The sequence below is a fragment of the Lepisma saccharinum genome, chromosome 1 (assembly GCF_977018435.1).
Source record: "Lepisma saccharinum chromosome 1, izLepSacc3.1, whole genome shotgun sequence".
NCBI classification, from domain to species: Eukaryota; Metazoa; Arthropoda; class Insecta; order Zygentoma; family Lepismatidae; genus Lepisma; species Lepisma saccharinum.
The window spans coordinates 27,570,359-27,582,177 of NC_139229.1; the positions used below are offsets into that span (position 1 = coordinate 27,570,359).

Below are 11,819 nucleotides of genomic sequence, written 5' to 3' on the forward strand. Positions count from 1 at the left end.
AAGACTTTTAGTAGGGTTCGGACACCCTGTCCCCCCTTAAATACGTCCTTGCCTGAAGTAGAGAATAGATGTTCTCTGGGAACGTAGTTTTGGAAAAAGTACAGCTTAACGTAACATATTGTAACTGCAGCGAGAATTGTGATTTTGTAAAAAAAAATAATGTACAGACATTTTTACTTTTTTCGAACATCTCAAGTTCTCTTAAGGAATGGAATTTCCTCTGTTCCTTCTACCGTGTTTGTTTCAATTCGTGAACCTTGCTATTCGTAGTACATTGTTAATTTACATAACAATGGAAAATGTATTGAGAGCAACAAGACCAGGGAACATGCAATGTATAAGGCAGAATGTTTATTCAGGTACAGTTACCGCCACTGAGTGGTTTGTCTGCGGACGTTTCATGGCAAACTTATATTGGATGCAGACATGGCGACTGAAATAGCAAGCATATGATATCAATGATTTATTCAAGTCTTAAAGGGCAAATTCTTTACCGCACAACTGCTCCCAGTGTGCTGTTTACCTTCTTATCCTCTCTTCCGGACCTCGCCGATAGCGTAGTGGTGACCTCGTCGCATTGTAATCAAGGGGTATCGAGTTCGATACCAGGTGGAGGCCCATAGTGTTACGGATCTTGCTTTAAACTGTAGGTCTAGTCTCGATTAGCCTATTTGGGCATAACGTGGACTTAAAACAAGCAAACTAACCCATATCCTGTCCACTCAAATTCCCTCTCAAAGAGAACTCCGAGTTGTCATTGGTAGAGAACAAAACACTCGTGTCTCAAGCGCACCCGCCACTCACTCATAGAGGCAAAATAGCAGGCGACAGAACACCCAGTGGCGGGAAGTGAACCAGGAAAACACCTTCTGAGGTATAGACGAAAGAGCTGCCTGGCTCTTATCTCTTTTCATCCCCCGCGTGATGCAGGGCGGTGCCATTTCCTTAAAAGGAGGACTGATCGCCTCTGTAGCCTCGTTAGGGCTACAAGTAGAACACCCAATATACCCGCAATTGAGCCATCTCGCATATCCTGGCAGCGTATGCGTCCCGCAAGGCAGCACATATGCCATCGTGACCTTGACCACCCCTCCCACTTGCCGGACCTTGTTGATAAAACACAATCGCCTGCTCAGTGGGTCGCTGGAGCGCACCACTTTTTCACAATGATGTTATGTACATCTTCTTTATCTTTTTCCCCAGCAGGTTACGGTCGAGCTTTCCCCTCCCCTCCACCTCTTTCTCCCCCCCCCCCTTCTCTCTGTTGTACCGGCGCTCGCTTTAAAGTTCACAGAACATTGGATTATTCGCTCTATTGACTCTTATGGTGCAATCCTCAGGAAACGCGTTCTGGTTTCAACTTTTCAACACCAACCGCCCCGAGCTCTCTATCTCAATGCGCAGCAAAGGTACGTGCCAAAAGAGATTTTTTTCCACTATATGTGAACAAACAAAACAATGAGCTGTAGAAAGGTACTTTAAAAAAGTAGTCCAGTCGCACCTATTCAGCTGAAAAAATAGTTCGGTTGCACTTACACCAATCGAGAAGGTAACTCGTTCGCACTAATTCAGTTGAAAAGGTATCGATTGCAATTATTCAGCTGAAATGACAAGTCGTTCGCACTTTTTTAGTTGAATAGGCAACTTAATCGCAATTATTCAGTTGAAAGGACAACTCGATATGACGTATTTAGTTGAATAGACACCTGAATTGCAAATATTCAGTTGAATAGACAACTGAGTTGCAAATATTCAGTTGAATAGGCAACTGAGGTACAAATATTCGGAAGAATAGGCAACTGAATTGCAAATATTCAGTTGAACAGGCAACTGAATTGCAAATATTCAGTTGAATAGGCAACTGAGTTACAAATATTCGGTTGAAAAGACAGTTAACAAGCCCAATTGATCGCACTGATTTAGCTGGAAAAAGAACTGAATAGCAATTATTCAGTTCAATCGGCAATTGGATCGCTTTTATTCAGTTGAATACGCAACTCCATCGCAGTTGTACAGTCCGAAACGCAACTGGATTGAAATTATTCAGTTGATTAGGCAATTCGATCACGTTTATTAAGCTGAAATGGCAACTCTAGAAGTTGAAAAGCTCACTTGATCGTTCTTATTCAGTTGAATATACAACTGCATCAGTTGAATATGCATCTCAATCGCACTTATTCAGTTGAAAAGGCAACTAGAGCAGCTGAATAGCACACTCCACGCAATTATTCAGTCCGAAAGGCAGCTAGATGACACTTATACAGTTGAAAAATCAGACAATGGGTCTTCTTCAGTTTACGAGGCAACTCGATCGCATTTAATTCAGTTTGAAAAGGCAACCCATGTAGCATATTCAGTTTTGAATTTGAATCAAAAGTTTTGATTGCGTCAGCACTTGGGATATTTTGCACCCGTCACACTATGCGGGGTCAAACCCCTTATCATAACAAAAATAAAAGTGTGTCTGAAAACAAAAATATCCTTACCTTGGTTAATAGTTGAGGCTGTAAAGGAGAATTCAGCACAATAAAGGACAAAACACAGAACAACACACACACACATAGTCCTACGAAGATTATACTGGCCTTAGGTCCAGACGCCGGAGCCTCGTTAGTCTGCATTAGTTGTTTAATAAATAAAAACTGCAGTTGGAAAAACAATCGGTCGTGTACATTCGTTTGGGAAAAAGAAGCTCTGTAGCACATATTAGCCTCTTCTTTTTAGTATTCTAAGTTAATCACGACGCTGATGAAATGATAGGACAAACATACATTCATGCCTTTCTTAAGATCCGAACGCACGATACGCTAACCACTCTACCTACAGAAATGGGACTCCATCCTTGACCATATAACACTTCCTACGACCAGCGTAAGATCGTTTCGACCTTTACCTGTCTTGTACAGTGGGATCCATGAGTATTACCGTACAAATTGTCCATCACCATGTTCGTGCACTTTATTTGACCCAATAAGAGCTTCCAGAATTAAGAGAAAACTCAAAACAAGCTGTTGACAACTTCTGCACAAGCATACATAAAAATGCATCGCTTAAAAACACATACATAGGATGTAAGAGAAAAAAAATAATGAAAATAGTAATGGACAATTTGCACGGTAATACTCATGGATTCCACTGTACAGCCATTTTGAAAGTCAATACGATTTTCACAACCCAGACGTGTCCGTGAGTGTACACCCTGTCGTAGTCAAACTCATCATTTTTTAAAGAGTTGTATAAAAAAAAGGAGAGGGTCTTGTTAACTCGCCATTATCAAATTTAAACATTAGCTGCAATGGAATCGTTTGACCGTTGTGAAAATTGTTCATCAAAGAATTAAAATCCGGCCCATTTCCTAGTTTCTTTTTTCACGTTGCTTGCCCCATTCCACGTTCCTCGATTAACACGTTCAAACGTCCTGCGGTCCGCAGATAAGGGAGTCGGCCGGGAAAACTCACGGACGGCGTTGGCAAGCGAACGACCAAAGTTAACAAATCAAACCGAAAGGGGAAATAGAAAGCGGAAGTGGAAGGGGAGGGGTGGTGAGGGGTGGTCACGAAGGAAAAAAGAGAAGCGGCAGAATTTTAATTTGTCTGGCCGAGTACATTTTAATCCGCAGTCACAGGCGATGCCCACATTCTCCAGGGAGAAGCGTCGCTGAGAGGAAGTGTTGCCAGGTACAGTCGGTTGCAAAAGTGGACCGTGTCTGCTACCATTGGCCGTGTCCGAAAGGTGCAAGACCGTACTTGAAGCGAAGAATGGTCTCGTAGTTTAGTCTTGTAACCTTGGACTGGAAGAGAAAACTGCACTTCGACTGCAGCGCCTAATACGGCAGTAGATAAAACTACTATCCGTGACAAAAATGTTGAGCCCTCGGTTTACGCGCTTGTAAAATTGTACTCCGTGGGAGGAAAAAAGTCAAATATACCTCATTGTAAAGCTTCAAGTATCTACTTTTCGATAAGCGTTATCTTAAAATTAATCTTAACTTTGTTTTCTTACTATAACGAAAAATTCACTGAAAAGTGTATCTTTTCTTTCAATTTTCACGAACGGGAAACTTAACACCATACAGTTCATAATCGACTGTACATACGTATAATCTTGACATTTTGTGTACCTGAAGTGTGATTATTTTTGTACCTCTGTAGAAAAAGTCAAATGCATATTTTTACTATATTCCTTTTCCGGAATGTCTGGAGTAGCTACGCGCAGAGGTGAAAGCTTGTGGGCTGCGAGCTGTCATCTTTACTACAGAACTAGTGGACCAGTCGAGTCGCCCCCTCCCTTCAGCGCGTTCATTGGACGTGGCACACAGCCGCAACGTCCGCCCAGGACGCTTTTGCGTTCTCTTACTCCAGACATTCCGGAAAAGGAATATAGATACTTAAAAAATTGGCATTTTAGGAAAACGTGCAAACTTGAAATGCATAATTACAAATTCAATGAAATTGCAAGAAATTGTTGATATAACGCATTTGATCAAATTCCAGAAGTTTGGCGTGTGTACCTCAAGTATGGCTCCAGATATTAATTATTCTTTCGCACTCCTAATATGGTAAACGGGTGTATGACGTATGGCGGGGTGCGGCCAATCTCAGACTCCGCGGGCTGCAGGCGACTACCACAGCGTTGCCGCATCGTTGCACTTCGCTGCGAGAATCGCGGAAGCGCGTTCCGTCAAGCCGATCCAAAGTATTGTGGCAGCATAAAATTATGAATGAAATATTTCTCATATTGCAAATGGAGTACTGCTGTACTGCAGGGTTTATTGCATTTTTTTTCGAGCTTTTATCTACATATGAACGTCGTCTCCTTCGATACCCAGCGAAGGTACATAGTGGTTCCGATCTCACTTTAAACTGTAAGTCCTGTCCCGATTAGCCTACCTGTGCATAAAGTGGACTTAAAGAGAGAAAACAACTCAACTCGGCTTTATATGAACATAATTTTCCCAGTATTGTTTTATGTTGCACATTTAAACGGATATATTGAGTGCAACGATGTTCGATGAGAGATCCAGTCTTCTCTGTATACTGTACAATAATAACGCACCTGCTGTGTACAGCGATTTCATAAGAAAGGGAAACAGAGCGAGGTTCGTACCAGCGATAGCAACGCATAAAAATTATATTAAAAAAAAATACACATTTGAAGCCTTTACGCCAACTATATTTTAAAATATATTTCGAGCAAAAACGCATGTAAATTGTATTCATCTCGAAAAAATCACTTAATCATCGTGTCGAGTAGTGTGGGTGGCTTCAGCATTTAACGTGTTGCTATACATTCCACCTGAAATATTGCTTTCATATTTTGGTCTGTTTCACAGCTGCAACTCTTGTAATAAGCAAGGAGTTGGGGGTTCATTAAGAGAGACAGAAGGGCTAAAAACATTAATACATTTTCAATAAATATAAAGAGTGAAAGGTAAAAGTATAAAATGCTGTTCATAATGGATTCTGTTGAACTAGATAATTAAAATAATAGTCGTGTATCTTTCTTCAAACCACACCTTGCAAAAACTCGCTCAATTATATATATTGGGTCGATGCAAATTTTTGTTGTTCCCTTTTCCTTTATATACCTTTTTCACTGTGCTGCCGTAACCCCTAAACACTCCGCCGTGCACTTGACACCTTGGTTTATGTCGTGAGATGCGCCCATTCGTTTCTCCTGGTCGAAATATCTCTTGGCACTGATCATCATTTCTTTTGCAATACTATGATATTACCGTCTTGCCGTTTTCATGCAACAAGAAAATCACTTCACAGAACCTATCATCACTCAATACTGTGCGTACGACAAAAAACACGAACTTGTGAGAGACCGACTGCCTGGATGGAATGCACGTAAGAATTATTCTGGCTATGTGGGAGTTCAGGCAATAATCCATGGCAGGAATGTAAACACAGAAGTGACAAAATAAAAGTTCGGCATATCTACAATGCTTTCCTTGCGCAACACATTGTTTCGGCTCATTTCCCGTATCAAAGCTGCTTGGACGCGGAGTTTAAAGAGTAAGCAGCAACGCTTGGCAACAAAGCTCACTTGCTCTACGTGCGTTCTTAGCAACGATGTGAATTGCGCGGGAACCGGTTGTCAAGAAAAACAATTCTCTCTGTTGTTTTCAATTCGCACAGTGTGCAAGAATGAGATATGGAAATTTGATTTTTATTCCACGGCCATAATTCTGATATGCCTTTCATGACCATTGGGCTGACCATTTCCAAGATTGCAACATCATAATTAATCATTAATTGTGGCTGTACCACAGATGATAGCAGCATTATATTTGGCTGAGATATTTCCACATAAACAAGCTTCAATCACAAAGAAAATCATATTTTTACGACGGTTTTACACGAAGCTACACACAATTGAATTCGACTTATGTAAAAAACACACGAAAAAACTACACTTTTACGAACATTTTTATCTGAATAGAAAACAGACAGAGTTAAAATCACTTTGTCTTGCTTTTGTCTAAAAGCAGACACTTGTAGCTTTCCAATGAGGTATATTTGACTTTTTCCTCCCACGGAGTACAATTTTACAAGCATGCAAACCGAGGCTCAATATTTTTGTCACAGATAGTAAGAACATGTTGTTTTTCCGTGTTGTAAACGAGAATGCACTGTCGCATACTGCATGTTGCGGGCTCGATTTCTTGTTTAATTGGCTATTTCGAACTGCACCCGGTGACGTCGATTCCGACAAGAGCGTACTTCAAGCCTATTTCTTTTAGACACTTCGGACCTTCGGACACAGTCATTTAATACTGATACTTCACACGAGTTGGCGGCGTCACCTGGCGCTGGTGGGCACTAGATCCCCGTTAAATAACAGAAATAAAAAAAACAGAGAGGGAGAAATAAAATTAAAGTTACACACAGAGCAATGAGAGAAAGGAAAATAAAAGCCAAGGAGAAGAATCAGATGGATGCAAAGAATAAAGCAAAATTAGAAGACAGAAAAAGGTAGACAAAAATAGTAAAAGAAACAACACAGGAAGTAAGAAGGGGCCGGGGTGCACTGTCCCCTCCGAAACTTCCACGAGCTCTCCGAAATTTCCCGTAGCATAGAGCAAACTTACTTTATATTAGGAAAACCCTCCAAATTATTTATTTAAAAAAATGCATTTAGATCGCATTCGGTTTCATCGTTTTAGCTATTGTACTATACACACACATATACACATTTTACACCCTCAAACTCATCAGGAACCTACGTCCCTAGAAAAGAAAGTACGTAGATTCTAAGGCAGAAAAAAGATACGCAAAAAGTGATACAAATAAAAGAATCAGTAGGAATTTCCCCTTATTACAATTGTTTAACTTACCCCCTCCCCTGACGATTGACCAACCAAATGGCTACACGAGAAATTTTTAGAGTAGTTTACAGTAAAGCAAGAATCACACACGTCCACACGCAGAAAACTGTTCGGGCTTTCTGGGCGGAAACCTTTTACGTGTGATGGAACCAGTGGCGATTAGGGGGCAAGAGGGCAGATGGAATATACAAATATAAGAATGCATGATTTGTGAAGTATACGAACTTGGAGACACTTGTATTTGTGGTGCATTGCGCTAACCACTCCGCCAGAGAGCCCGGGGAAAATATATTTACAAATCACAGGTCAACTTTGAATTACAAAACAATCTAATTTAGAATTAGAAACAAACTAATGCTGCAGAAATTTTAACCTAACAAGATTAAGAAGCTAGTTAAAATTATACATACACATGAGGTTTTATCGGCACTACTTACACTCTATTCAAGCAGGTTAATGTACAGTGAACTAACCGTTATATATTTGTTATGAACAGTCCTAAACCTCACTTTGAACCGCCAGCTCTTCGAACAAGAGATCTATGGCTTCAGTTAGTCTTTCCCTATAGGTTTCGTTGTTCTTGAACAAGCTGCAAGCTATATCTGTCTGTGTGTCAGTGAGGAAAGAGTCAAATTCGTTGGTGGACGGGTCAACCAGTTTCTCAGCCTCGTTTTGGTCCATTAGAACAAACGGCAGATAAATGGCTTGGAACATGGCTCCCAACAACCTTTTGGACTTGTAGTCTTCTGAAAACTTATAGAACGTGAATTCTGGTAGGTCGGTTCCCAGCTGGTGGACTACCTCCACGAAAGAGTCGTGGTAGATCTTGAGGAAATCTACTTCGTGCGTCTCGCGTAGATGCCGACTGGCGCTCACGAACAGCAGAACTATGACGTCAAGAGTTGGTGGACCGTATCGGGCTTCTTGCAGATCCAAGAGCTTCACTGATAAGGGTTTGTTGGAACTGCTGTACTTAAACATCATATTGTTGATCCACAGATCGCCATGGTTTATCACATTGAGAACGTCCCAAGGCTTCACCATTCGCTCTGCTAAGGCGTAGAAGTTAGTGATCTTGGATTGGAACTCATCCAAGGAGTTTTCGTAACGAGGTATGAACTGGGCGAGTTGCAGTATCGTCTGCATACTGGCGTGGCATGTTTCCTTCACGACTTGGGCGCCATCTTGAGGTAACACTGTGTCTTTGAGGAAGGGGAAAGATTCGTTCAAGGGTTTTGCGGTCCGTTCCTGGTAGACTGCAGAGGAAGCGTGCAGCTTTGCCAGCTCCTGAAGGGTAAGGGAGCAGTGTGCGAAGTCCAGAACTTCTCGCCTGTCGAGCATCTTGTACCCGCTTGCTGAGAGGTCTTCCAGCACCAAGAAGTCATCAACTCCGTCGCTTCGAGCGAGGTAACACTCAGGGTACGGCAACTGGACACCCATCTCGAACAAGGAAGGGATGATTTCAGCGTAGAACCCGACCTCTATGGTAAAGGCGCCGAATTCCAGCACGACCCTCCTCTGACTCTCCTGATGAGGAAGGCACTTAAGGAAGAACTGTAGTGTTTCCAACTCGTCGTGCCGTTCCACGGTGACGTGCAACCGGCCGTGCGACGCCATGAAACCGGTCACCTGAGGACCGGCTGCGGTGCACAAGAAGTCCTTCACCGCGAAATCGCAAGTTTTGAGCGACTTAGCCACGATCCCAAAGATGACGTCTTTGGACAACGCTTCGTTTTCCTCGAGCAAACTCATGGCGAACCTTCAGCAACGAACAGTTACGGTAGTATGGGAACCTAGGGTAGTGACAGCAGAATTCTTATCAAATTTACACTGTTTTGCATACATGGGCTTTGGCCTTTGAAATTCTAGATAAGTCAGGACTGCTGGATCAAGAGAGCAAAGCACGAGGGAACTCTGGACACACGATAACACGAGAAAAGTTTTTCTACATTACTATTCAACCGAATAGTAAACAAAATTGACATTCTTGTTAGTGCTGTGCGATACTGATTTTTCGATATCGAATAAAGATATTGAGGATCGAAAATATCGATCTCCATGTGGATAAGTTTGAATTGCAATTTTAACTCAACAGAGATTTATTTTATTTTATGTCGCGTGTCTGTCACTTTTGGCTAATCGGGACGGAACGATGGGTATGAATTATTTGATTAGAATTTTGATACTTAGCGTAACTTTCCTGCCACTCTTGTCTAATCGCGACGATAAGCATGAGTGATGATGTGATGAAACTGATGAAGGGACACTCCAGTCGGGATTCGAGCCCGGAAGCCCTGATTTCGTAGCGCGCTGTGCTAACCACTCCGCCACGGAGGCCGGCTTGTGGGTCGAGTAGAAAAGTCTCCCCAAGAATATAGCTACTCACCCTCTATGATAATGATAAAATATGTTTCTTTTTATCAATGATTTTGATGATCGATTTGATTTATTTTAGTTTGCTTTTGTGGCCGCGGTGGCTCAGTCGGTAACGCGTCTGACTACCATGCTAAAAGTCCCGGGTTCGATCCCCGGCCGGTTCAAATCTGGCAACTTTTCTAACGATGGAAGCGGCCCCGGCGCCCACCCAGCGTCGAATAACATGGGTACCTGGGGGAAACCCTGGGAGGGTAAAGGCGGTCAGGGGCGTGATGCTGATCACATCACCCCACTAACGACCGGATCAAGAAAGTGTGGGGCGTTACCCCCACACCCCCTATACGCCTTCATGGCGTAGTGCTATGCACAGGGGAGCACTTTACTTTTCTTTTTTTTTTTTACTTTTTTTCTTCCACTTTTGGCTAATCTCAAAGATGAGGATGAGTAATGATATGATGAAGCGACACTCACAAAGAACAACCATGCCCAGTCCGGGATTCGAACCCGGGACTCCTGGCGTCGTAGCGGAGGTGAGCGTTACTTTTAACAGTTTATAATCTTTATTATTGTAATATTCATTTGATTTTTTAAATTTGAATTAAAAGTTTTGAGTGGGTCAGCACTGAGGCTATTTTGCACCCGTCACACAATACGGGGTCCAGCCCCTTATCATAACAAAATTAGAAGCGTGTCTAAAATCTAAAATATCCTTACCTTGGTTAAAAGCTGAGGCTAAAAAGGGCTCTCAGCACAAATAAGGACAAAACACAGGACGACCCAGAATTATACTGGCCATAGCGCCAGTCGCCAGAGCCTCGTTAGTCTGCAGTCCAGTGTACTACGTGGAAGTGAGGTTGACTATTGGGTGCACTACATGGAATGAGCACCCTTTACACCCCTGTAATATTCATAACCATGGTAATAATAATTATTATTATTTCCACTAATGAAACTATAGGGTGGCGCAAAAGTCAGTTTACCCATAAACAAATTCAAGTTCATACACAAAATTCAAGTATACATACAAAATACAAGTAGATACACAAAATTCCAGTTTCAGTGGTTTTGTTCAAAGTGTCCTCTATTGTTTGCAATACATTGTGTGCAACGATCAACAACAGAATTGCAAATACGATGCAGTACTAAATTGTATCATTGTTGATGACATGAAACGCATTGATCTTTCAGTGCATCCAAATCTGCCGGTGATGATGAGTATACCATATCCTTAACAATTCCCCACAAAGCAAAATCACATGGCGTCAAATCACAAGAACGCGCAGGCCAATCAATGGTACCACGGCATCCTATCCACTCTTCGAATGTGTCATCTAAAAATAAATCGATCATCACGTCCATAATGTGGAGGAGCTCCATCTTGCTGCAATACAAAACAGTGATCTGAATGAGTGGAGGTGTTTTTAAGTTCCAAAGGTTCCCAAACTAAAACCAAACATTATTACTTAGCACAAGAAGCACATACACTATCGTAAAACTATTATCAATGTGCTCTTTGGGTAAACTGACTCTTGCGCCTCAGCTTTTAACCTGTTGAATTTAGTCCTCAAAGACAGAACCTTTTTAGTTCTTGTTAAAGAGTGAATGAATGAATTGGTTTGAAAATTTGAGTGAGAAAGTTTCTAACAAGACATATTTTATTTTGTTGTTATCGGTCTGTCCCCGGTTATCCCCATATTATGTGATGGCAAAAAGTAGCCTATGTGCTGATGTACCCATACTATAACAAATCAATCAATCCCGAGTGATTGAACCAAAGACACTTTGATTATAAGGTGAGAATTTCACAACCAGGATTGTTAAAGGTCCAGGAATCGATAAATTCTAATGGGTTCCGTAACAGGACCGGAACCTTTTTTCTCGTACAATTTAAATTCGGTCCAAGTTGCATATTGTTGCATTTCAATACGGGACCGTATTTAAATTGATTCGGAAAAAAAAGGTTCCTGGACCGAATTGAAATACTTTATAGATAAAAAGGTTCCTTACGGCCAAGAACCCATTTACTTACTTACTTACTCCTTGGCTCTACGGCCCTCCGAGAGCCTTGGCCTCCTTCAGGATCTTCGCCCATTCTTCTCCGCCTGCCTAG

At 41.8% G+C, this 11,819-nt stretch overlaps 1 protein-coding gene across 1 annotated transcript; it reads right to left on the reverse strand.

Annotated features, from left to right (window-relative positions):
- Positions 1 to 7,691: 7,691 nt before the first annotated feature.
- LOC145988382 (uncharacterized) lies at positions 7,692 to 9,100 on the reverse strand. Its single transcript, XM_083123293.1, has one exon. It carries the CDS (start codon positions 9,083 to 9,085, stop codon positions 7,832 to 7,834), a length of 1,254 nt encoding a protein of 417 aa, XP_082979419.1. The 5' UTR covers positions 9,086 to 9,100; the 3' UTR covers positions 7,692 to 7,831.
- Positions 9,101 to 11,819: the final 2,719 nt, after the last annotated feature.